General features: G+C 54.2%; 1 protein-coding gene across 1 annotated transcript; it reads right to left on the bottom strand.

Annotated features, from left to right (window-relative positions):
* Nucleotides 1–1,092: 1,092 nt before the first annotated feature.
* On the bottom strand, nt 1,093–26,777 carry LOC142069907 (maestro heat-like repeat-containing protein family member 7). Its single transcript, XM_075122667.1, has 19 exons — nt 26,642–26,777; nt 25,530–25,588; nt 23,732–23,857; nt 22,415–22,551; nt 21,740–21,863; nt 21,019–21,105; nt 18,653–18,757; nt 17,336–17,471; nt 14,506–14,615; nt 13,239–13,388; nt 12,776–12,930; nt 12,248–12,395; nt 9,516–9,571; nt 6,295–6,550; nt 4,996–5,151; nt 3,279–3,380; nt 2,972–3,074; nt 2,462–2,521; nt 1,093–1,452 (listed from the first exon to the last, which is right to left on the bottom strand). Exons 1-19 carry the CDS (start codon nt 26,775–26,777, stop codon nt 1,268–1,270), a joined length of 2,391 nt encoding a protein of 796 aa, XP_074978768.1. The 3' UTR covers nt 1,093–1,267.
* Between the last annotated feature and the right edge of the window lie 80 nt (nt 26,778–26,857).

Raw genomic sequence — 26,857 nt, 5'->3', positions numbered from 1 at the left:
GTCCTGCACTCCAGACATCCTTCCCCACCCAAACTCCCTCCCGGAGCCTTGGGCAGGTGTGGGGGCAAAGTAGGGGCGGGTTCTGGGCACCACCAAAATTTCTACAAACCTGCCACCCCTGAACCCATGTACACATGGAATGGACTTGCAGCAAGGAGCCCAGGGCAGCCGAATTGGGTTCAGCTGTGTTATTGACTACAAGCCGTCCAGCGTGTTGCGGTCAGATTTTCCCCACTGACGCAGTGGCGGACCACTCCACGGCTGTTAGGGCCCTGGGCGGGGACGCAGTGGAGCGGGAGGGCCTGGGTTCCCGGACCACCAGCACCCCACCGTCAGGAGTAGCAGCCTCCCCACTTGGTTGTCAGGAGGCCTGATTGGTCTGGCACCCGCCTGAATCAGGACGCCAGACGGTTGTGCTGACTCTCCCACCAGAGAGCTAACCTCCCCTAGACGGCGACGGCTCTGCCGGACTGTAGGCCAGAGCCCCCCTACTTGATTGCTGCCCCGCCCTGATCAAGGGCCAGGCAAATGGACCTTCTGCTGCTCTGCCTGCCTGACTGTAGGCCAGAGCCCCTACTCGACAGCAGCCCTGCCCTGAATGAAGTCCCCGGGCAAACAGACTCTTGACCGTTGGTCGACCTGACTGCAGGCCAGAACCATGAACACTGAGCTATTTCCCCTGAACCAAGGTACCCCGGAAGTATCGTAGCAAGGGGCATGGTCTCCCGCTCAGACGGACGGGGAGGGAGCCGCGAACCCCCTACAGCCTCTCTTTCTACTTGTTCATACTTTTTCTCGAAATATGTCAAAACACACACGCTGTTAGGCCCTGAGCGGGGACGCAGTGCAGCGGGAGGGCCTGGGTTCCCCTATCCCTGCCACCCCCCCGTCAGGAGTGGCAGCCTCCCGATGTGGTCGTCTGGAGGCCTTCTGCTGCTCTGCCTGCCTGACTGTAGCACAAGCACCCAACCTTCCCCCGGCCAGACACCGAAAAATAATACAAAATAAAGGTTCAAAAGGGCTGATGGTGCCAAAAATATACACGACCGGAAACGGGGACGGAGGGCGGGACGTAAACGCTACACGGGGCATGGAAACCTGTCAAAAAGTACATGGTGATAAAAGCTATTGAGCGGTTAACTACTCACGTGGCTGGGCAGGGCAGGCGGCCAATGGGGAGGAAGCCATGGTCCAGCATGATGTGTTCCACCCTGCTCCAGGCGGGCTCTGGTGCACCAAACCCCCAGAGTAGGGAGGCTCGCTTTTACTAGGGCAGCTGGGCAGCTTCAATGACTGGGCTCTCCCTCGTACACATCAGTCTCATCCTGTGCAAGAGTGTTCGTAGGCTGGCGCGGGCTGGACGGTGTTTCTTGCAGGCATTGAGGATGAGCATGGTCTGCGAAGCCAGGCACCTGACGGAGGACTTGCTGTCCTGCTGCAAGCCTTTCAGGACTAAGATTGAAAGGAAGGAAATGGAGGTCAGAGCCATGGGGCTCTGGAAAGCCCTGGCAGACCAAGCCAGCGCTGCACCTCTCGGCCCGCGACAAGGAGGCAGCAGGCTGGGAGGCGGGAGGCAGGGGACTAACAGGAACAACCACCAACCCTCACTAAACATCCCCGCTGCCCTCCACAGCTGGGGGAGCCCCCAGACACAGGCAAGAAGTCACAATGAACCCCATTCACTCACTATTTCTAGGACTGCCCCACCCCTGCAGTATCTGATGGCCTCATCCCTGCCTGTATTTATGCTCCCCCTTTCCCCCAGTGCACAGATGGGCACTTAAGCCCAGAGTGGGGAGATTCACAAAGGGGGCTTGGGCATTGTTAGGCTACGCCTAACTTCCGGTGCCCTGCTGCCCTCCAGGAAATGCTGAGGAGGAAGCTCAGCCATTCTCTAGCTCTGGTTGGGGCCCAGCTGTGAACCTGCTCTGGGAGTGAGGAGCCTGAGCTATGTCACCCCCCCTCCCCCTTTTCCCCAACAAATGTGGAGGAGACGCTGCTCTGCCCTGCGCTGGCCCAGGGGTCCGGGCACGCAGCAGGGAGGTAGATGACCGGACGTCACCTCAGTCTCCTTTGGAGCAGTGGCTTGACACCAGGCACCCCACCTGGAGGTGACTGCAACAAACCCTGGGCTAGTGAGTGCAAGGGGGGGAGGCAGGACCCCACCTTTGCTGTGTTGGGGGTGGGGGGCAATCGTCTGCAAAGGCCAGCCAGCTCAGGCCCAGTTTGGGGATTTGCCAGGCCACAGCTCTGAGGTCAGGGCTAAGTGCCTGGGCACATGCCAACCAGCAGACACCACAGGGTGAGGGGGAAGCTGATCAGGGGTTTGGGGATCTACATTTTACAACCCCTTGTGGCTCTCGCCCAAGATTACATTGCTGGCTTTGGAGATTGAACCCAGCCCATGGCCCTGGGCTATTCGTCCCTCTAGCGCTCAGTGCTCAAAGCGGGTACCACTCACCGTTGAAGATGGCATCCAACTTCTCCAGGCTCTTCTGGTCCAGCTGCCGGGCAGTGAGCCCTACACACACAAACAGCTCATCACATCCCTGCGTCCCCAACGAGGGTGTCAAAGTGTCTGTCACCCTCCAAGCAGCGGGGCTTTCCCCTGCCCCTCGCTGACCAGGACGGACTCCTGAGTCCCCAGGGGAAAGGGCGAGTCCCCAGGGATGGCTGTGGGGCTGGTTGCCAAAGGAGAGCATAGCGCCTTGAGGTTCCACTACCAAGAGCCCATGGTGGGGTGGGGGGAGGGGAGGATGGGGACTGCATGGGGAGCAGTGGGGTTCGAGGGGGCCCATCAGCCGATCAGGGCAGTTTGGGGTGAGCTTGCTCCTGCGGGTTTCTGACACCCCTGAGCCTTCATTCGGCAATCAGGAGCCCTGGGGTTACTTCTCGCTGCCAGCAGGGACTGAGGAGAGCCTGAAACTGGATCCAGCCCCCTGCTTAAGGGACCTCTCTGCTCTGTGGTTACCTAGAAACCTGATGGCCGCTTCTCTAATGGGAGCCTGTGGGTTTTCCAGAAAGGCCATGGTCTGGCAGAGGAAGGTTTCTGCCCTCCTCTTGTAGCACGCCACCTAGGAGCCAGAACAAGGGAGCACAAGGTTATTAAAGGCCTTTCCATCCTGCAGGCCAGGTTCCAGGTCTTTGGAGTGTCCTGCTTTCAGCCCTCTTTCCTGTGCCGGGGGGATCACGCAGAGGGACTACAGCCAGGGCCAGGTGTGGTCCCGGGGCTGGGGCTCGGTGTGGGCACGGAGCCGGGCAATGGAGGGCTCCCTCACCAGGCAGTCACAGCCTCGCCAAAGCTCCTTTTTCTGGAGGAGGGCACCGAGCTGGCTCCACCTTAGGAATTCCACTGCGCTCCTGAGGGTGTCCCAACACACCTGCAAAACAAGAGGGGCCGGGGCGAGTCGACAACGGTTACGGGAGCTGGAAGCCAGGGCCGTCCCTCGGCATACGCGCCTGCGTAGGGCACCATGAAATTTGGGGCACCAAATTGCCCCAAATTTCATGGTGCCACTAGGCGGCTGCATGCTGCACATGCAGCAGCCCCAGCCCCAGTGACCCGCCCTACACCTCAGCCAGCCCCGCCGCGGGCTGTGCCCACTACAAAGGGCAGGGCCATCCCTGGGGGGGGCCCAGACAACTCCCTCCGCCCGGCCTCTTCCCCTTCCCCCCTGCTCCGTCCCCAGCCCGCCCCCATTCCACCTCTTCTCCGCAAGCCTCTTCCCCCAGCGACCCCACACTCACCGGCACTGGCAGGAAGCGGAGCAACCGGTCCCAGCCCGCTCTCCTCCAAAAGAATTGCCCCCTGCACTCACCGGCGGTGGGAAGCGAAGTGCCACGGCTGGGAGCTGGCAGAGTAGAGCGGGCTGGGGCCAGGCTGCTCCGCTTCCCGCTGCTGTCAGTGAGTGTGTGTGTGGGAGGGATCCCTTTCCCCAAACCCCCTCCCTCGAGCGACATGGCTGGATGCGGGGCGAGGGAAGCAGAGCGGGCTACTCCCAGCTCTCCGCTAATCCCCCAGGCCACTCTGGGCCTGTGGGCCCCCCAAAAGTGGCCCCACACAGCTCCTGCCTCCCAGACCCTGGTGGAGGGGAGGAGGAGGCTTGGGACCCCACACAGCCCCAATGCGGGGGGGGGGCTGGATAGGGCACCCGAATGGCTAGGGACGGCCTGGCTGAAAGCCACTAGCCTAGTTACCGGAGGCCGTGTGTGCGGAACGGTTCCCGGCCCGCGACTGCTCGCGGAAGGGCGGAGGTTTGGCTAAGGCCATGGCTGGAGACCTGACTCAATTCCCAGCTCTTTCTGCAGGAACTCAGGCAAGTTGCTTAGGCCCAGGGCTACAAAGAGATTTAGGTGCCTAATGCCCACGGGCATTCAATACTTCTGAGGCGCTAGGCCTCACGCTGTGCCTTAGTTCCCCACCTCATGGGGGGTAGGAGGGTGAATTCATTACTGCCGGGGGCATTTGGCTCCCAAGTGATGGGGGCCATGAGAGCGAGCGTGTGCATAGGCACCTGGGGCGGGGCGGAGGGGGGATTGGGCATGTCATGGCTAATAAGAGCTGTCCAGGCTGCTTGGCCAAGGGCACACTGGGTCTTGGGCACCATGCGGAGGCTGGGTAGCTCTGCTCCTGGTAGGGGCCATGGCCAGGGTTGTGCTCTTCCCACCAGCACAGCCAGGGGAATGTGCGGAGGCCAGTGGCTGTAGGAGTGGTGAGCTGACCCCTCCGCCCACCCATTCTCTCAGCCTGGCTGCAGGGGGGAGTGTTGGGCTCAGAGGAGGCAGGGAAGACTCGGCAGTTGGGTGGGGCGCCATGGTCATGGTGCTACTGGACTCAACGTTCAAGTGATTTTGAGCACCTGATTGTCACAGCACTGAGCACCTGTCCTCTGCCGGCCAAACCCTTGAAAGGGGGGTGTCACATGTTGGCCCCCCCAACAAATTCCTGGTCACTCTGTAACGATCTCAGCTGCAGGCTCCAGCTCGTGGCCTCACCTGGGACACATTGGGACGCTCATCATGCAGCAGGAGGAGCAGCGGGACCAGGCTGCGGAGGACGTGCTCCTTCATCTTCCTCCTGCTGGGCCCCCTTACAAACTCCAGCAGGTGTTTAAAGAGGGTGATGGAGAGCACCCGGAGTTTGCTGGACTCCTGCAAGAGAGGACGTGGGGAGGAGACGCTGTGACGGTCGTGCTCACTCAGCGGGGTGAGCGCTCACTGTGTCAGAGATGTCTGCCCTGCGGGGGGTATTGCTAACTCACCCCCAGTCATACAGGCACAGCTGGGGCCAGAGTCTCATGGGCATAGCGCCACAGAAGGCAATAGAGATGCAGGTTTCCACCAGCGGAGGGTCTGGCCTGGTATCTTCTTGGCCAGAGAACCTGTTCTGTTCCCCCCGGGCCCCACAGGGTTTTGGTTTAAAGGCTCACGCCAGGGCGAGATCCTGCATCTTCGGTCTGGGCTGCCCTGTCCCTTCGGTCAGCTGGGGATCCAGCAGACCCTGGGAAGAGCTTTAGCTGGGCCTGTGCCACTACTAAATAAAGAGCGGCCGGGTCCCAGCAGAGTTCGGGAGGGCTGAGGGTAGGATTTAGCGTTGTGAGAGCTGGGGAGGTGGGTGGTCCCTCCAGGAGCCCCCACTGGGACGTTACCCCTGGAAGGCAGTAATGGATGGGTCCCTTTCTCCCACCCACTTTGATCTTGCCGTGCAGTGGGGAACTGAACATCAGTCTGGTGAACACGCTGGCGGGGGCTACTTTTTTTGTGGTTACAAAAGGCCTGGGGAGAACTAGCCCCTCCTTTGATGCTGCCCTGCCATGAGAACAAAGGGGAGAGGAAAGGGCGGTAGCTGCAGAACCTACAAACGGAGCCGTTTCCTTATGGAGCTGACAGGCCAGCTGTGGGATTCCTGGCCAGGGAGGGGAGGGGCAGGATTTTCACCAGGGTACCATCACTTGTTACCCTGGAAGCCAGGAAGAGCATTGCGGCACCCTGTGCTGCAGAGGCCCCCTCGCTGCATGCAGGCTCAGGAAAGCATGTTCTTCCCTCAAGGGGAGCCTCGTCCCCAGGCTGCCCTGATCCTTGTCAGCAGTCCTGCAGGACACCAGGGTTCCCACCCTTACTGCCATATGCTCTGATGGAGAATGGGGTAGCAGAGGAAGGCGGGAATGGGGTCACGTCATTTACGACAATCCTTTTTCTGGCTCGGGCCATAGCATAGGTCCCGCTAGCCCACCCGCCAGCCCCCATTCACACGTCTGTGGCTTGAAGGGTCTCCCGTGGGCCCTCAGGCCTTACATCGTGAAAGAACGGCAGGAGTTTCTCAGCCACTTGCACAGCCACGGGGCTGGCGCTCTGCCTGTCCATGCCGGCGAGGATGTCTCTCAGCACGGTGATGGCATTGGAGATGACGTCCCTGTCTGCCTCGTGTAGCTGCTCCACGAAGTCTGGCAGCAGATGCTGGAGTTTCCCCACCTGTGTGAAACGAGGAGCTGCTTTACGAAACACCCTCCGGTGACCCAACAAGCCATTTCCAAAACAACGTCTGCCTCCCCTGGAGACAGAGGCACGGGAAGTAGGAGTGCAGGGGGTGCCTGGCCTTTGTCTCTTGTTCTGCAGGGCAGGGCCTGGCTCCTGCGGGGTGCGTCTCTGGGTGTGTGCAGCACCTGGCACAGCTGGGCCTGATTGTGTCTGGGGTCTCTGGGATCCAAAGAACCCTAGCACTAGAGTAGCAGCAGAGCTGCGGACTCTAGACCCCCAGGGAATGCTGGCGACACCAGTGATCAGGGACGCCCGGACAGAGCCATTTTGCTTCCATTAGGAACCATTTTTTCCTACGAATCCCCTTTTTAAGCCTCATACGTTTTAACTGTTGATAATGGAGCGGCTGGTGTAAGATTCAATTCATAAAGAATTAAAGAGGATAATTTCATTAATGCCAATCAACATGGGTGTATGGAAAATATTTCCCGCCAAGATCATTGCTATCTGTTTTTCGATGAGATGACAAGTTTGGTAGTTAAAGGAAAGAGCATTGGCATAGTGTATACAGACTTCTGTAAGGCGCTTGAGTTGGCCCCGCACGGCAGTTTGATCGGAAACCTAGAACGATACAAAAGTAACGTGGCCCACAACAGTTGGATTATCAACTGGCTGATAGGTCTCAAAATGTAATTGTAAGCTGGGAATCAGCATTACACTGGTGTGTTTCCAGTGTGGTCCCCGCAGGGCCTGGGTCTTGGCCCTATGCCATGTAACATTTTGATCAATGACCTGGAAGAAAACATAAAATCATCACTGATAAAGTTTGCAGATGACACAAGAATTGGGTGAGTGGTAAATAATGAAGAGGACAAGTCACTGACACAGAGCGATCTGAATCGCTTGGTAAACTGGGGGGGCAAGCAAACAGTATGTGTTTTCATATGGCTCATTGTAAATGAATACATCTAGGAACAGGATGGGGGACTCTGTCCTGGGAAGCAGAGACTCTGAAAAGGACTTGGGAGTGCTGGTGGAGAATCAGCTGAACAGGAGCTCCCAGTGTGGCGCTGTGGCCAAAAGAGCTCATGTGATCCTGGGATAAATAACAGAAGAATCTGGAGTGGGAGTATTTGGCACTGGTGTGACCAACTGCTGGGATCCACGGTCCAGTTCCGGTGCCCACAATGCAAGACCAATGTTGATAAATTGCAGAGGGTTCAGAGAAGAGTCCTGAGAATGATTAAAGGATTAAAAACCATGTCTTATAGTGAGAGACTCAAGAAGCTCGATCTATTCAGCTTAACAAAGAGAAGATTGAGGAGTGCCTTGATTACTGCCTATAGGTATCTCCCTGAGGAACAAATATTTAGTATAGTCAAGAAAGTCACACTAGGCATTGATCATTCCTGTCCCTGGTAGACCACATCGGTTGAACAGCTGCCTTACCTCCTTTTCACTTTATCCAAGAATAATGGGTCACTACAAAAAGTAATTTGCCCTCTGCTGATACTCACACCTTCTTGTCAACTGTTGGAAATGGGCCACCTTGATTGCATTGGCTTCATTACCACGACAAAAGTAATTTTTCCCTCCCTCGGTATTCACCCCTTCTTGTCAACTGTTGAGAATAGGCCACTTCCACCTTAATTGAATTGGCTTGTTACTACTGATCCCCCACTTGGTAAGGCAACTCCCATCCTTTCATGTGCTATATATATATATCTATTCTGCTTCCTGTATTTTTCACTCCATGCATCTGATGAAGTGGGTTTTAGCCCACGAAAGCTTATGCCCAAATAAATTTGTTAGTCTCTAAGGTGCAACAAGGACCCCTCGTTGTTTTTGCTGATACAGACTAACACGGCTACCACTCTGAAACCTATCTAGTATCCGGTTCTCTTTGTCAGCAATGGAGAACTGCTTCAGCCCAATTGGCATATCGCCTTGTCACGGAGTTCTCGGGCGATACTCTGGAACTGCTCCCTACGAAGCCAGGCAGGACTCTGGGGAAGTCTCCTTTCTCTGAGCAGACTGTCTTCAGGACACACAGCTCACACAACTTCCACCTTCCTGGGTCTGACCTCGGAGCATTCAGCATCCTCTGCCCCTCCATGCTCTTCCCACAGCCAGTCCGCTCAGGCGGGCTCTTGGGGAAGCCAGAGGGTCCTGCCCCCCAATTCCACAGTCAGACGTGACTCTCAGCCAGCCAGTAAAACAGAGGATTATTAGACGACAGGACCATGGTCTAAAACAGAGCTTGTAGGTGCAGAGAAGAGGACCCCTCAGCCAGGTCCATTTTGGGGGGCAGTGAGCCAGACAACCACGTCTGCACTTCACTCCATGTCCCCAGCCAGCCCCAAACTCTCTCCAGCCCCTCCCCCTCTGGGCTTTGTCCCTTTCCCAGGCCAGGAGGGCACCTGATTCATTTGTTCTCCAACCCTTTAGCTCTCACCTTGCAGGGGGGAAGGGCCCAGGCCATCAGTTGCCAGGAAACAGGGTGTTGGCCATTCTCTGTGACCAGACCCCTGCACACACCTGCCCTCTAGGGCTCTGCAATGATCATACACCCTTATCCCACCCCCTAGATACTTAAGAACTGCCTAGGGGAAACTGAGGCACCCCCACAATATTCAGAGGAAACATTAAGAACAGTCCCGCTTTATCACACGCCTCTCTCCCTTAGTAGCAACACCATCACCGGGGTTTCTATACTTTGACGAGGTGCTGCAGAATAATGGGGCGTTCATATTATTGATCCAACTTGTCAGAAATTAGTTGTCATTCCTTTTCACAAGCTTCATGTTTTCAGCCAGTGTGCTGGTCCTGAGCTTCAGGTTTTTCGCTGCGCGGTTGGCTTGGAATGACTTTGTGCCAGGTTTTTCTCTCACGGTTTCCAGCATGTGGATGGTACGGTGTGTCAGTTTATCTGCAGATGCCAACAAAGTATCTCAATGCTGAAGCAATTCAGAGAGACGACAGCTCAAACAACGTGTCATACGTTATGTCAAGATCCATCAAGAATTCAGGGGACTGACTTCTTTTCAGCAGCCCAACAAACATAGACCTCTCTTGGTGTGTCATGAGATGCAGCCTGAAGGGGAAGGCCCAATGACTGCGATTATGCCAGACAGCAAATACAGTGCAATATGAACCTGACACCCCCAATCTTTCTCAGCTGCTCAGCCACTTTGTTCTGTCTTGGTTTTAGGTGAGCGGCTGTAAAGCGTATACAGTTTGTCAAAGATTTCCAAGTGATTTACAGCTCTTACTTCAGTTAACGTTTCAGCAGCTGCCAAATCCAACCTGTGGTTCAAACATGACCTCGCTAGACCATTTGGGTACTTCTTCACAATACAGCTCGCTACGCCAGAGTTCTTGCCAAGCATAACACCAGCACCATCACTCGCAAATGCTACAAGAGTCATTGTGATCGGAATTCTATTTCTTGAGGCATTTCAGCCCACAATCTACAGTGCCTGAAGCCGCCGAATGTGGAAGCGCAATCAGATCAAGAAACATGAAGTGAGGATCATCGTCTTCAAAGTGTCACATTTTAAATAGATTCTAATTGTCGATTCATTGCTCAGAGTAGTTGATTCATCAATAGACATGGCAATCTTTCCATCACTCTCCGGCATCTGAGCACACATTTGTCGTTTGCAATGCTTTCGGTGCATTGCAGACGAGATAGGGTCTAGGATGTCTGTAGCACTGAATGATGAGTCCTTTTGGGGGAGGGATAGCTCAGTGGTTTGAGCATTGGCCTGCTAAACCTAGGGTTGTGAGTTCAATCCTTGAGGGGGCCATTTAGGGATCTGGGGCAAAAATTGGGGATTGGTCCTGCTTTGAGCAGGGGGTTGGACTAGATACCTCCTGAGGTCCCTTCCAACCCTGATATTCTATGATTCTATGACTGATACCAACATCTACACCATGTAGTATCTGGAATTCAGTTCAATCGGGGTGATCAGCGTAAGGTTTGCTACGTTTAGCAATGTAATATGCCATTTGCTGTTCCTGCACCGTTGTGTCAGGTTCTGGTTTTGTCATGTTAACCACCACTTCAACTTCAAAAATTGTGGTTTCTGCTTCTTTCGAAAGCTGTAAAGCTAATGCGGAGGCAGTTGAATCTTTCTCTTCCTTTATCTTCATGGGCAGAGATGTTAATTTGGACTTTCAGCTAGGTCCATAAGGAGAAACAGAAAACTACCACCACCCGACTGCTATGGAGAGACCTTGGTGAAACTTTGCTACAGATAAGGCATCCAAGCTTACCATCATGGCAGGACAACCAAGGATAATCCCTCTTCTTCAGCATCCACTAACCAGACTTCATGCCAGCTGGTCTTTGGCTGTTGAAGGGTAATCTTCACGGTTCGCTTTCACTGCAATAGCCACCTCAGTGAACTCCATTCCAGGAAGAGCTCTGTTTTTGTGTTTGTGTCTGCAGTCGATGCACGGCTGCTGCTGTCTTGGTCAGCGTCTTTAGCCTTCCCAAAGAAGTAGTTAGGAATAGAAGAATTCCTAATTCTCTTTTCACTGCATCAGAGGGCTGCTGGCTGTAACAGTCAGTTGTGCCGGAGATGTGAATCCTGTGATTTAGCTTAGCTACTGTGTACGTTCTGGATCGACTACCACATTGTTGTCTGGTGTTGTTTAACATCTTTATTAATGACCCGGATGTAGATAGAGAGAGCAGAGTGGTCAAGTTTGCAGATGACACAAAGCGAGGAGGAGTTGCCAATACTTTGAAGGAAAGAGCTAAAATTCAGAGGGATCATGGTAAATTGGAAGACTGGGCTATAGACAACAAAATGAACTTCACCAAAGACAAATGTGAGGTGCTACATTTAGAGAAGAAAAAACAAATGCACAGATACAGAATGGGGGATAACCGGCTTGGCAGCAGCACTGCTGAGAAGGATCTGGGAGCTGCGGTGGATCACAGCCTCCGCATGAGTCAGCAAAGCGATGCTGTTGCAAAAAAGCAAATGCAATTTTAGGTTGCATTAACAGAGGTATAGCTTGCAAGTCATGGGAGGTGATAGTACCACTCTACTCAGTGCTGGTTAGGCCTCAGCTGCAATACGGTGTCCAGTTTTGGTCACCAATGTCTAGAAAGGATGTGGAGAAACTGTAATGGATCCAGAGGCGAGTGACAAAGATGATCAGAGGGATGGAACACAAGCCATACGAGCAAAGGTTGAAGGAACTGGCTATGTTTAGTTTGGAAAAGAGGAGATTAAGGGGGGACGTGCTAATGGTCTTCAGATACTTGGAAGGCTGCCCAAAAAAAGATGGCGAAAAGTTGTTCTCTCTTGCCACAGAGGGCAGGACAAGAGGGGATGGGTTCAAACGACAGCACGGCAGATTTAGATTAAATCTCAGGAAAACCTTCCTAACTGTAAGAAGAGTAGGACAATGGGACAGACGACTAGGGAGCTTGTGGAAGCCCCTTTGCTGGAGGTTTATAGAAGGAGGCTTGAGCCACCTGTCTGGGCTGGGATAGACACAACAAATCCTGCATCTTGGCAGGGGGCTGGACGAGCTGACCTTGCGATCCCTTCTCACCCTGCGGTTCTATGAGAGGTGTCCCAGAGCACCAGGAGAGGGTTTCGGCGTGTTCCGCCTCGACTATAGCGCTGGCTAGAGTCACGCTCTCTCTCTTCGGCCCAATGGCGATACCCGGTGGGAGACTGAGAGACACCCTCAGGCCATGGTGGGGACACACGGCGCTCCTTCCCTTGCTGCAGGGGCTGGAACTTACGGCCAAGGGGGCGACGCCAGCCTCTTGTTGAGAGACATCGTGATGCTGGCGCAGCGGCCGTTCCTGCAGCCTGTCGAGCAGCTCCCGTAGGACCTTTCCTGCGGTCTTGGGGTGGGATGTCAGCACCCTCCACATCTCCACAGCAACGCTGCAAAGGGAGAGAGCCGATTTCACCTGGCCAGAGCCCTGCCAGCCTCCAGCACCCACCGCCACCCGCACCCTGCTGGGTCTCCCGCCCACGGCCGGCCCTTTGTTGCCCTCCTGCTGCAGCAAGGGCCCCCACTGCCTGGCGCAGGCTGCATGGGGGCCGGGTCTGAGTGTCAGCCCCGGGGGAGGCCGAGGGCTGCCATATGGGGTTTTGCAGGCTGGCCTGTCTCCACGGTATGTCAGCCTGCAAAACCCTCCAGAACAAGCAGCAGCTCTGCAGGGAGCAGGAGGTCTCTGGAAGGTTCTGCACGCCCCTGGCCCTGGCAGCGGGACCAGTCTGGGGGACCCGGAGCGCAAGCGGCAGCAGCCCCAGCCCCGTACCTGTCACATGACAGCGAGCAGCCCAGCAGGGTTGTGACCACCTCCTCGCTGTACTGGTCACCCAGCACGACAAGAGCCTTGAGCAGCTGCTGCTGGGCCAGCGGCTCGCTGATGGAGTCCAGGTTGTGGTAGATGCTCGTCACAGCCTCCGACACCTGGAAGGGAAATGGGGAGATGGGGGCTTTGGCTTCCTCGCGCTGCTGTTGATCTGGGGTGCCAGGGACCTGCCGCACCTGAGAGCCATCTGCCCTCCCACATCCTCTTCTCCAGCTCCAGGCCTAGAACACAGGGCCAATTCCCGGCCTATCGATTCACAGACTGCAAGGCCACAAGCGGCCATGGAGATCACCTAGACTGACCCCCGCATTGCACAGGACCTGCCCCCCAGTAATGCCGAGCGCCCAGAGAAAGAGTCTCCCACGGATGGGCTCCCCCAGCAGGCTGTTCTCACTGCAGCTCTTACCCTCTCCAAACTTGGGCTGGGGACCCACAGGATCACATGCAGCATGTGCCTGGCCGCCACCGAGTCATGGACGCTGGTGTCTCTCATGCCCTCGATAGCAGTGAGGAGGAAGTCCATGCGCTCGGATGGGTTGAAGTACTTCCCAAACATCTGAAACAAACCTGCCAGTGAAACCCCTTTTGCTGCCCAGTGCGGTTCCAGTCGGACCGAGCAGCCAGGACTGGCCCAGCCAGGAGTGCAGGCAAAGCCCGCTCTGCCGGGACAGGGCTGGGTTACTGCACCTGGGACGCACAGCACCCAGCCAGCAATCAGGAGCTGTCGTGCATGGCACAGGCCAGCGTGGCAGTGCACGGGGGCACAATACTGCACAGCATGGATAAACTCTCTAGTGCTCAGCAGGGGCTGGCAATGGTGCGTGGACGCAATGATGCCTTGGAGAGCATTAATCTCTGGGGAAGCTCCCCCCACACCTGACAAGGAGCTGGGATCAGGTTTGGATGAGATCCAGTGCATCTTGGGATGTGGCATGGAGGGAGGCATATTGGCCCGCAATAGTAGAAGCCTTGCCAGCAGATTGAGGGAAGTGATTATTCCCCTCTATTCGGCACTGGTGAGGTCACATCTGGCCCCCCACAAGAGAAAGGATGTGGACAAATCGGAGAGAGTCCAGCAGAGGGTAACGAAAATGATTAGGGGGCTGAAGCACATGAATTATGAGGAGAGACTGAGGGAAGTGGGCTTATTTAGTCTGCAGAAGAGAAGAGAAGAGTGAGGGGGGATTTGATAGCAGCCTTCAACTACCTGCGGGGGGTTGGGGGGGGGGGCGTTCCAAAGAGGCTGGAGTTCGGCTGTTCTCAGTGGTGGCAGATGACAGAACAAGGAGCAATGGTCTCAAGTTGCAGTGAGGGAGATGTAGGTTGGATATTAGGAAACACTATTTCACTAGGAGGGTAAGAAGCACTGGAATGGCTTACCTAGAGAGGTGGGGAATCACCATCCTTCGAGAGTTTTAAGGTCAGGCTTGACAAAGCCCTGGCTAGGATGATTTAGTTGGGGTTGGTCCTGCTTTGAGAAGGGGGTTGGACTAGATACCTCCTGAGGTCTATGATTCTATGAGATGGAGTGGGCCATAGGCAGGCTCCGGCCCAGCTGGATGTGGTCAGTCACACGCCTGGGTCTGTCCTTTCTCCCTGACTCCTAGGGTCTTAATTTCTCTCTCCTGATAACTCTGGGCACAACAATCGCAGGAAGCATTGACGGTAGTTACCATGGCGATATTGCTGGTGTTGGTGAACCAGGTGACCCAGAAGGTGTTCTCCGCTCGCCACTCCCTGAGGACCTGCAGATACTCTGCACTCTGGTTTGCCAGCATCGTGCCTGAACCAGGGAGGGGAAACAGAGAGCAGGCAATATAAATCAGAGGTTAGCTTTGGAAACGGGAGTTTTGCAAGGAAGTTTAGAGACAAGTACATCTAAGAACCATACCGTAAATTCAGGCCAATAACCTTCCCCCCCCCCGCCCCAGAAAACTAAACAAACTAACCCCCCTGGAAGAGTAAAAATAAACCAGGCAGAAGTGCAGCAGCAGTGTGAGGTTCTCCAGTTGATTGCACTGAACGCAGCATGTAGGATTACCAGCCCTGTGGGCAGGTAGCGCATGTGGGCATTTGGTCCAAGGAGCTACTGGCCCTCGGAGACCAGGAGGCCAGAGGATCTGAACTGGTGGAGCCAAGGGAGACAGCGAGTTACATAGAGGAGACTTTTAGGAATGCAGTAGAGTGGTCCCACGCCCAGTCTGACAGCCTCTGTGCTGCTGAGGAGGGTGAAAGTTTCTGGGAAGGAGAACATTGAGCTGGAGCAGAGGGAGACGATCCCATAGTTGGGACCCCCCTTCCAGATGAAGTCAGGATATCCTCTCACACTGAGGCTGCCCCTCCTGAGGCAGGAACACCAGTTACAAAGAAAAGCCAGTTAATAGTAACGGGGGATTCAATCAATAGACATGTAAGCAGTTGGGTTTGTGATGAGTGGGAGAACGGCATGGTAAATTGCCTGCCTGGTGCAAAGGTTGCAGCTCTCAGGAGACATCCAAACAAACTTATGTGCAGTGCTGTGGTATGTAAGCTAATGTTTAAATCAGCCTCTGTACGAGATAGCGAATGTGACAGTGAATTTTATAAAAGTCTCCAGATCTGATCCCTGGTAAGCCTGACTTCAGCACCAGGCAAATTGTTGAAACGATAGGAAAGAACAGAATCATCAGACACATAGGTGAACACAGTTTGTTGGGGCAGAGTCAACATGGCTTTTGTAAAGGGAAATCATGCCTCACCAATCTACTAGAATTCTTTGAAGGGGGTTAACAAGAATGTGGAGAAGAGTGATACAGTGGATATAGTGTACTTGGACTTTCAGAAAGCCTTTGACAGGGTCCCTCACCAAAGGCTCTTAACCAAAGTAAGCTGTCACGGGATAAGAGGGAAGGTTCTCTCATGGGTCAGTGGTTAAAAGATAGGAAGCAAACAAGAGGACTAAATGGTCAGTTTTCACAGTGGAGAGGGGTAAAGAGCGGGGCACCCCAAGGATCTGTGTTGACATCAGTGTAGTTCAACATAGTCATCAATGATCCAGAAAAAGCGGTAACCAGTGAGGTAGCAAAATTTGCAGATGATACAAAATGACTCAAGATAGTTAAATCCAAAGCAGAGTGTGAAGAGCTACAAAGGGACCTCACAAAACTGGGGGACTGGGCAACAAAATGGCAGATGAAATTCAATATTGATAAATGCAAACTGGAAACCATAATCCCAACTATACATACACAATTATGGGGTTTAAATTACCACTCAAGAAAGAGATTTTGGAGTCATCGTAAAGAGTTCTCTGAAAACATCCACTCACCGTGCAGTGGCAGTTAAAAAAGCCAACAGAAGGTTGGGAACCATTAGGAAAGGGATAGATAATAAACCAGAAAAATGTCAGAATGCCTCGATACAAATCCAATGTGCGCGCCCACACCTTGAATACCGCATGCAGTTCTGGTCGCCCCATCTCAAAACAGATATACCAAAATTGTAAAAGGTGCAGAGAAGGGCGACAAAAATGATTAGGGGTATGGAAGAGCTTCCATATGAGGAAAGATTAAAAAGACTGGGGGCAAGTCTACACTTCAACCACTCTATCGCCATAGCTGCACCGGTGCTGTAGCGTTGAAGAGAAGATGGTCCTCTGCCAACAAGCTCTTAATCCACCTCCCAGAGAGGCGCTAGCTATGTCAGTGGGAGGGGTGCTTCTGCCAACAGGGGTGTGGATTTTTCACAGCCCTGAGCAATGGAGTGATAACAATATAGGTCTACAGTGTAGACCTAGGACCATTTAGTTCAGAAAAGAGCTGACTAAGGGGGGAGATGACAGAGGTCTATAAAATCATGTCTGGTGTGGAGAAAGTGAATAGGGAAGTGTTATTTACCCCTGCACAGAACACGGGAACTAGGGGTCACTTTCTGAAATTAATAGGCAGCAAGTTAAAAGCAGAGAAAAGAAGATATCTCTGCACACAATGCATAGGCAACCTGTGGAAATTGTTGCCGTGGGATGTTGTGAAGCCTAAAAGTATAATTGGGTTCAAGATAATCAGGGCATGCAACCCCAGACTCTGCATGTCCCTAAACCTCAGACTACCAGAAGCTGGGACAGGATGTGAGGGGATGGATCACTCAAAATTTCCCTTTTCAGTACATTCTCTCTGAAGCATGAGGCACTGGCCGTTATCAGAAGACACAATACTGGGCTAGATGAACTGATCTGAGTCAGTATGTCCATTCTTATGTGAGTTATGAAGAGTAGAATATGGACAAGGGAAGCTAAAGACATCAGGGGAAAGTCCATGGCTTGAAGGACTATGGATACTAAGGAGGTTTTTTTAAAAAAGTGTATTAGGAACAAAAGAAATCCGAGCAATGGTGTAGGCTCATTACTAGATGGAGACTGTTTAAAAGGATGCAGAAAAGGAAGAAGTGTTCACTAAATATGTTTCCCATGTTTGGAAACCCCATGTCAATGTGTTTAGGAAGGACAAGGGTCTCCAGTGCTCTTACATTTTTGCCGCAGCATGAAGGCGTAGAGGTGGTGAAGTCCCTCCATAGCCGATCGGCAGATCTCCTGCTCCTGCTCAGCACTGCACAGAGTGAGACAGCCCACCAGCTGGCCCAGGACTCTGAACTCCTCCACTCCCTGACGGAGAGAGGGAGCAAGGAGAGTCACTCGCCCCTGCAGGCCCAGCGCAGCGTGTCCCCCTGGTATTGCACTAGCAACGGGCTAGAACCGGGGGAGGCAGAGCCCAGTGCAGAGAGACTGGGGACAATGAGAGCAGGAGGAGCCATGGGGCCCATCACCAGGGACTGAGGGAAGCTCAGCAGGGACGGGAAGTCTGGGTAGCAAAGTCAGCAAACGTTGCCCTCGAGTGAGGACCTGGGTAAGGAATGAACCAACGTCCAGTCTCCATCTCAAGGGCAAGCTCCTAATCCCAGCCCCTTCTCCCATCCCCCTCCCTCCACTGACCTCAGGTCCAGAAGCGTGAGGTCACCTTGGACTCCTCTTCTCTGCATTCCGCCTCTCTCACTCCATCCTGGAGCTCCCCACAACCCCCACTTTCTGCGCCGCACCCAGCCTGCCGGCTCTCTCCTGCCGGCTCTCTCCTGCAGCCTGTCCTCTAGCCTCCCCCTCCTGCCAGACCTTCCCTTGCCCCACCTGCAGCCCCTGCGCTTGCTCCCTGCTCTTCCCCACGTCGCACCAAGCCCCTTGCCCTCCTCTCCTGGGGTCTGCACAGCCTCCCCTGACCCACTCCCCATTGCTCTGGCTTCTTTGGCCCCTCCCATCCCTTTCACTGTGTCCCCTCCCACCTCCCTCCTTCTCTTCTGCTGCCCCAGCCTCTGGGGGCATATCATCCAAGTGCCCCCCTCCAGCTGCCGGAGGGGAGGCCCTGCCACAGGGGGGATGGAGCAGCTGGAGCAGCTCAATGGCCCTGAGCACCCAGAGCAGGGGGTCTTCATCTGGCAGCCTGGCAGGAGCTGATGCCAAAGCATCCCAGGGGCAACTGACAAAGGGCGTGGACAGACACCTGGGTTCAGAGGGTGCTCTCAGGGCGATCCTGTGTAAATCCGCTGACCGTGCGGAGCAGACTTTGGTCCTAGGGGAACAGCAGGGAGAGTCCTTGGAGATAGAATGATGGGGCTCCACCCAAGGCCCACTGGAGTCAGAGGACAGACCCGTCCACATCAGGCCTCATTAGATTGGACCCTACCGAGGATCTTGCTGAATCACTATTCCAGGCCCGGGTTTTCCCTGCCAGGGAGCGCTGCACCGCGAGGCTGCTCAATGCAGTTAGGAGACGGCCAGAGTCACAGGCTGCTCACCTTGAATTTGTGTTGACCAGAGATGAATTTGGTCAGCCGGGTGATTCTTCCCATTGCCCTCAGCCGCACATGCACCTCCTTGGATGCGGTCCAGGGGAGCAGGACCTGAGAGAAACAGATTGGGACAAATTGTGAAGGAGAAGGACCAAAAAATAGCACAAGCACATAGAGTGAAAATCAGAAAGGCTAAGGCAAAAATGAGTTCGAACTGGCAAGGGACATAAAAGGCAATCAGAAGCAGCTCTGTAAATGCATTAGGAGCAAGAGAAAGACAAAGGAAAGTGTGGGGCCACTACTCAGCAGGGAAGCAGAGCAAATAATGGATGATACAGACAAAGCCAAGGTGTTTAATGCCTTTTTTGCTTCAGTTTTCACTAAAAAGGTTAATGGCGACTAGATGATGACCACAATATTAACAACAAGGGGGAAGGAATACAGGCCAGACTAGGGAGAGAACAGATAAAAGACAATTTAGGTCAGTTAGATGTATTCAAGTTGGCAGAGCCTCATGATATTCACATGAGATGGAGCTAGACAAAGCAATCTCTGAACCTTTAGGAGGGCTGAGGTCCCAGAGGACTGGAGAAGGGCAGCCACAGAGCCTATCTTCAGAAAGGGGAACAAGGAGGCCCCAAGGAATTATCCACCTGTCAGCCTATCTTTGGTACCCAGAAAGATTATTGAACAAATTATTAAAGAGTTTGTAAGAACCTAGAGGAGATAATAGGGTGATAAGGAATAGCACCATGGATTTGTCCACAACAAACCATGCCAAACAAATCTAACTTCCTTCTTTGACCGGGTTACTTGCCTAGTGGATGGAGGGAGGCAGTATATGATGATGTATATGAAGTTTCGTAAGGCTTTTGACACAGTTCCACAAGACATTCTCATAAGCAAACTAAGCCAATATGCTCCAGATGAGACTACTCTAAAGTGGAAAAAGAAAAGGAGTACTTGTGGCACCTTAGCACAACTGATGATAAGGCAATCCTCAAAGAGGAGTTATCACTGACTCTCTGGCAAACTGGGAGGGTGTCTGAAGTGGGGTCCCCCAGGGGTGTGCCTGGGTCCAGTACTGGTCAATATTTTCATGAAGAACTTGGTTAACAGAGAGGAGAGTATGCTTGTCAAGTTGGTGGATGACACCAAGCTGGGGAGAGTTACAAGCACTTTGGAGGACAGATTAGAATTCAGAATGAGCTTGCCAAATTGGAGAGTTGGTCTGAAGTCAACAAGATGAAATTCAGTCAAAACAAATGTGACGTAACGCACTTAGGAAGGAAAAACCCAATGCATAAAAAGAAAGTGGGGGATAACCGGCTAGGTGGCAGGACTGCAGAAAAGGATCTGGGGGTTATTGTGAATCTCACACTGAATAGGAATCAAGAGTGTGATGCTGTTGTGAAAGAGGGAAATGTCATTCTGAGGTGTATTAGCTTGGAGCACTGTGTCCAGTTCTTGGCACCCCGCTTGAAGAAAGATGTGAACAAACTGGGGCCCGTCCAGAGGACAGCGACAAAAATGATCAGCGGTTTAGAAAACCTGACCTATGAAGAAAGGGTGAATGACTTGGGCATGTTTCGTCTTGAGAAGACGGAGGGGGCACCTCCTAACACTCTTCCAATACATTAAGGGCAGTTTTACAGAGGATGGTGACGAATTGTTCTCCACGTCCCCTGAAGGTAGGACAAGAAGTAGTGGGCTTAATCTACAGCAAGGGAGATTGAGGTTAAATATTCGGAAAAAGTCTAAGGGTGGCTAAGCACTGGAACAGGTGATCTAGGGAAGTGGTGGACTGCCCATCATGGACGTTTTAAAAAAACAGGCTGAACAAACACTCCTCAGGGATGGTCGAGGAATGCTTGGCCCTGCCTCAGTGCAGGGGGTGGAGTAGATGACCTCTTGAGATCCCTTGCAGCCCTGCACTTCTGTGATTCCCTCTTCCCAAGCTCTGGGATCGAGAAGACCAAATATCTGCTGAGGACATTTCCCTCTTTTTGGAGAACAAACCACCCACAGAAACGACTTCCTGTGGCCCCAGAACTAGAACGTTGGGGGAATCTAGCTCTGGGCTCTGGCCAGTATTGGTGGGGCCCATGGTGAACACAAATGAATCCCAGGCTCAGATGAGGCTCAGTGGAGAACACGGCAGATCCCTCCCTCCTCCACCCCCACGCCATGCAGACGTTTTTCAGATATAGCGGGGGCAGTTGGTCCTCCAACCCAAGAACCTTTGTATAGAACGTACTCTGACGAGCAGAAGGCACGGGGGTGTCCCATGCTTGGGATTAAATGAAGCCTTGATCCCAGAGCCCCACCCCAGCTACAGGACTCGTCCCCTTCCTGCCCCCATGCCTCCACACCTCCACGATGTTTTGCAGCACCACAAGGTTCGGCTTCTCGTCCTCACACACCAAGGCCTTCAGCAGCTCATCCATGGTGTTCAGAGTCTGCGAGCAGAGCAGAGGAGAAACCACAGCAAGTGGCGTTACCCAGCCAGGTGACAAACCAATGCCCTGGTGTGTGACACGCCCCAGGCCATGGCAGCCCCTGCTATTCCAGCTCACCCACTCACTTGTACCCGCAGGGGACCTACTGCAAACTCCTCCTGGCAACAGGACCCCACCCGCTTTTGCTGTCCTCAGGGAGGCCACTGCACACAGTCTAATGCATTAGAAGAGTCAGGAAGGACTCTGCATTTGAGGGGGAGGGGAGATTTCCAGCCAAGCTTCACTTCCCCTCGCCTTTGTGCATCTCAAGCAGCCGATCGATCTCAGGCCTGTGCCCCCAGCCATGCACTGGGGATGAATGTGCTTGTGAAGGGAGTGTCTGTTCCCCACTAATTGCCAGTGCCTGTGAAGGATAAATGCCTACTACTGCTACCCTATGAGGGAGTTACTCCTTTATCTGCGGCGGTGGGGCTTATGCTTTGGTACTGCAGGTCCTGAGCTGAAGCGCTGCCAAGGAGCTGTGATCATTACACTCTTATGCCAGCGCCAGGTAACCCAGGGGGCAGGGACACGAGCAACTTGCAGGATTCCCCCTTGGTTTGGGGCGGCTCCTCATGGCTAGTTTGGGGCTTACGTTGTTGTATAGAGCAGCCTCCAGGCCCTGGTTGGTCTCTGCTGGAGGCAGGGAGAAGACGCTGGAGAAGCAGACGGTGAGCAGGCTGGATAGCTCCATTCCCCGCAGCAGTGGCTTCACTTTGCTAAGAGAAGAGACACGCGCGGATTGGAGGGCTGAGGCGAGACTGATGCACTGATGTTGGCCTCAGGCTCCCAGGACTTGATGGGCAGGCTTCTGGGAAGCTGAGAGCAGGGCGCCAGCGGCACTGAGAGAGAGCCCCCCCCCGGCGCAGGCTGTGCCACGTGCCAGGGCTCAGCCAACCCAGCCTCTGAGCCACAGGGAGTCGCTGAGCTGCCGGTGGGATGCAGCTGGCACAGCTGGCGGCGACTCCGGTGGCTCCGCTCCGGCAGTGCCCAACTGCCCCTCTCCCCCCGGAGCCATCGCCTGCGGGTCCCAGAGGGGACCGGTCCAACCCCCTCGCTCCCTCCCCCACATCTTCACACGGCCACTTGGAGAGGTCGCCAGGCACCGAAGGATCCTCCACCACCAACCCACGGGTGCCACGTGCCCGGGGGAATCGGAAGACGGGGGAGGAGCAGAGGGGGCAATGCCCTGGAGAACTGGCCATGCCAAGAGGCTGGCGTGTCTGGCTGCACACAGCACTAGCTGGGGCTGGGCGGGCAGGCCGGGTACCTCAGCTCCATGACGGCGAGCATCGCTTGCTGACGCACCCCGCTGGTCAGGGAGTCGACAGACTCAAGATCAATCAGCTCCTGGGGAGACAATGTGGGGAAGTGCCAGCCGGGCTCCGAGCTCCCGTAAGGCTCCGGCTGGGGAGCAAAGCACAGGGCCTGCAACACGTGGCCTCGGCAGACAGGTCGTCCTACTGTGGCCTTGACGGTGTGCAGGGCTTCAGCTGGGGAGCGCAGTGCAGGGCCTGTGGTCAGTGCCCCAGCATCACGCAGCAGTGCACTGCAAAGGCTCCATCAGCATTAGCACCCAGGGACTCCACCTGAGATCAGGCTCCTTGTGCCAGGTGCTGCACACAGACGGTGAGAGCCAGTCCCTGCCCCAGAGAACTCACGAGCTAACTGGACGAGACAAGGCATGGGAGGGAAACTAAGGCACAGAGGGGGAAGTGATTTGCCCAAAGGTCTCACTGAGGAACTGAGCCCCAGCCCACTGGACCACCCACCAGCACACGCTGTCCCACGTTCAGGGAAGGGAGATAAGCTCCGGAAAGCTTTCTGCAGCGCCGCAGAGCAAAGACTTTCCAAATCTACGGAGCAGATTTGTTGCTAGTTCCCTAGTGGGCACTGACTGCGGAGTGTTGGGGCTCTGTGCAGGGAGACTGGTGTATACAGAGCGACCTGGTGACTTGGGAAGCTGGGTGCAAAGGAACAATCTACGTTTCAATGCAGTGACATGTTCAGGAACAAAGAACGCAGGCCACACTCACAGCATGGGAGGCTCTAACCTGGGAAGCGGTGACTCTGGAAAAGACTTGGCAGTCATGGTAATCAGCTGCACAGGAGCGCCCAGTGCGAGGCTGGGGCCCAAAGGGCTTATGCCATCCTGGGCCTTACAAACAGGGCAATCTCCAGTTGTTAGAGAGGTTATTTTCCCTCTGTGTTTGGCACTGGTGCGACCTCTGCTGGGATCCTCTGTCCAGGTCTGGTGCCCACAATTCAAGGAGAATGTTGATCAATTGGAGAGGGGTCAGAGAAGAGCCACAAGAGTGACTGAAGGACTGGGAAACATGCCTTATAGTGAGAGACTCCAGAAATCAATCAGTTCAGCTTCACAAAGAGAAGGTTACAGGGTGCCTTGATGACAGTCTGTAAGTACCTACACAGGGAGCAAATGCTTGATAATGGGCTCTTCAGTCTAACAGACAAACGTCCAACACGATCCAGCGATTGGCAGTTGAAGGTAGACAAATCTGCAGAGCTCTCCGGGCCAATCACTAAACCCGCCAAGTAACATAGCCCGAGTGTGTGTTTTACTCACCTTTATCTTCTTCACAAGGAGGGCTTTCCCGAGAAAAGCTGCCAGGTTTCTCTCTGGATGCCTCGTGAGGACGGCCCTGCTGATGGTGATGACACAATCCAAGAATTCAAGTTTCTTGGCCTCCTCCTATGCCCCGCAGAGATTAGACAAAAACAGGAAGGTTAGCGTGGAAAGGAGCTGCCAGTGGGAGAGATGTCAGAAAGCTTCCCCCCAGCACTGCTCAGGCTTTGATATGCCGAATGCCAGAAGGCCATTCATCTCCCAACAGGAGTGACTATGTGGGGAGGCCAGGGCAGCTCTGTGTGAAACCTGACCAGAGAGGAAGCAGATCTCACGGGGTAGGTGTCGAAAGAGGAACTGCAACATGGGGGCTAAGCAGCCAGACAGTCTTACTGGGGAGCTTGAGAGAGTGGGAGGAACATCTGGGTGTGGCACCCTGACACCCCAATATTCGCCACGGTCATATAATTAGGATATGTTTGGTACCAAGTATGTCTTGTAAGGTATCAGTCTAAAAGTCTTTATCTGCTAGACATTACTGTCTCATTGGATTGCATGTGCTATCGTTGTATGTGACGTTCTGAAGTTCAGCTGTGTATGTGTTCCTGAAAAACACTGTGAGGTTCAAAACAGCCTTTCAGGTAGAACAGCAGAAAAGCCAAACACTGGCTCCTGGAGGAAATGCACAAGCATTAGGGCTACCCCAGGAACTGTGTGCAATAGAAACCTCCCCGAGATAACGCGACACAGCGGGACCTGTTGGACCCAGGTCACAGCAAAAGAGTTTTCCAGCAGGTGGGAAGAGAAGATAAAAGGGGAACAAGGACATCGTGGGGGCGGGGGGGACGGGACCTCAGACTCCCTGCAATAAGATACCTGGAAACACCTGAGGGACAAAGATTGAACCATGAGAAGTGATGGTCCCAGGCTAGAGAGAGATTCCTAGCCTGTGCAAGAAAACCTGGGAAATCCAAGCTGCAAAACCAAGGCAGCTTCTGCCTTAAGAATCTGCCAACCTGTTTATCACTCGGGGAGAATTTGCTAATGTATATCCTGTCTATCTGGTGTGTAAAGCTTCGTTTGTGTGTTTTGTTTATTTACTAGGGTAATCTGCTTTGTTCTGTTTGCTATCTCTTATAACCCCTTAAAATCTACCTCTTGTAGTTAATCATCTTATTTCTTGTTTATACCACAGCCCATTTTGCAGTATAAATTAGTAACTGGGAGGAGGGGCAAAGAGTTGTTCATACCTCTCTCGACATCGAGGGAGGGGGCGCATGTCATAAAACCTTTGGGTCTGTACTCCAAAGGAGGTGGGCACCAGAGTACTGGGAGAAGGCCCTTCAGCTGAGTCTTCCCAGAGCTGATCTCAGTGTCTGTGTCTTTCTGCAGCTGGGTGTGGCCCTGCCTGTGTGTATGGCTGGAAGAGGCTTGTGAGCCGAGCCCAACAAGACAAGGTAACGGGGGCCCAGGCTGGCAGAACAGGCGGGCTCAGTGATAAGCCAGTACATCAGGTGGCACCTCAAAGGGGGGCAACCCATCACGCTGGAGACTGGCCAAATCCAGTGGGCACAAGTGGGCAAGGGGCATGGTGGGTACCTTTTGTAACTCAAGAAAGGATGTTTTTAAGATGCTCTAGTTTAAACAGGAATTATCTGGGGGCAGGTCTCTGGCCTGTGTTATACAGGAGGTCACAGTGGTCCCGTCTGGCCTTAGAATCCATGCCTCATCCGGAGAAGGACGGATGGCGCATGTGGACAGGGCAGTAGCTGACAGATCAGAGGAGGGCTCTTGGTACCTGTTCATTGCCCTTGAGAAAGGCGTTGATGTACTCTAGGGTGTCTTTCTCCTGCGAATCTGGCCCCATAAAACAGGAGGCATTCCCAGGTGATGGTGAATCTGATCAAAGACAGAGCAGTGGTAATACCTGGGGCTGCCAAGCTGCAGGCTGGGTGACAGAGATTTTAGCAGAAACCCTTGCCCCCCGCTCCCACCCCAGCAGGGTAGCAGCCCCGATGCACAACAGGGTCTGGCACAGCCATCCCTGGTTTCCCCAACTCTTTGCTGCTCAGCCCAGCAAAGATCCAGTCAGAGCCCTGGTTCCCAGCGGCCACCCCACTTCCCCGCCGCACCCAGCATGCAGGCTGAGCCTGGAGATTTGGGGAGCACCACACCTGGAAGGAGGCATGATGTCAGGCTATGAGTGGTGTCCCCGCTCTCCGGGCCATTGCTGGAGGGGGCAGAGGGACTGGCAGTGAATCGGTCTGCTCCGCACTGCGGGAGAGGGAGGAGCTACCCAGTCTGCGGGGGATACGGGGACCCAGGGCCTGCCCGTTCTGCTTCCTCTGACTGCCTCTCCTGCCATCGACAGCCACCGGGTGTAACCTGGGCAGGCCCTGGGCTCCCATCATCAACCCCCCCACCCAAATGCCCTGTGCTGTGCCATGCGTCACCCCCCTGCAAAGGAGCCAGCAGATGGGGCTGCAACATCAGGGGGCATCTCATGCTTTAGCCAGCACCCTGCAATCCTAGGCTTAACAACCCACTGTGCACAGAGCACCCCCTTCCACTGGTGGAAAACATCTTCCGATCCTGCAGTGTGACGGATCAATGTGGGCAATTCAGTCAGTTTCCACCTGATGCTTCTGCTGCCACCCCGAATGCCCCGATCAGCTGTAGGGGCTGCAGCTGCTGCCAGCAGGAGGGGCCATTCCCCCCTGCCTGGGTTTTCCTGTCTCTCCGTCTCATGGCAGCCCAGAGTTGTACAAAGGTGATGGAGTCTTCTCCCGCCACTGACACCCTGGTCTTGCAACCCCAACCCCCAGAGGGGCCAAGACCCACCGCAATGCAGGGCCATGGCCCCTGCCATTTTTGCAGCCCCCTCCGCCCACCCAGGAGGCACCCACTCACCAGCATGGAAGGGCTGAGGCACACACAGCTCCTGCTGCTGCTGTGGGCTCTTCCGCGGACTCTTCCTTCGAGGAGGTCTCGTCTCCTCCCAGGCACGGATGGGCTTCAAGGGGACCTTGCGGACTTCCTCAGCCATCCTGCAAGAAGCCAGGACAAGGCATTGCTTGTGAGGGATGAGAGACGACTGCCCCGTTCAGCATCAGAGCCAGTCCACGT

Source organism: Caretta caretta, chromosome 23, assembly GCF_965140235.1.
Source record: "Caretta caretta isolate rCarCar2 chromosome 23, rCarCar1.hap1, whole genome shotgun sequence".
Taxonomy (NCBI): domain Eukaryota; kingdom Metazoa; phylum Chordata; order Testudines; family Cheloniidae; genus Caretta; species Caretta caretta.
The sequence above is the reverse complement of the archived record's forward strand: the minus strand, read 5'-3'. Positions and strand labels throughout refer to the sequence as shown.

Coding starts and splice junctions, on each gene's coding strand:
- LOC142069907 (XM_075122667.1), bottom strand. CDS start 26,777: ATGGCTGAGGAAGTCCGCAAGGTCCCCTTGAAGCCCATCCGTGCCTGG. Junction 12,396..12,775: donor TGCTCGCTGTCATGTGACAG/GTACGGGGCTGG, acceptor CTCCCTTTGCAG/CGTTGCTGTGGAGATGTGGA. Junction 9,572..12,247: donor CTGGCGTCGCCCCCTTGGCC/GTAAGTTCCAGC, acceptor CTTCCCCTTCAG/GCTGCATCTCATGACACACC.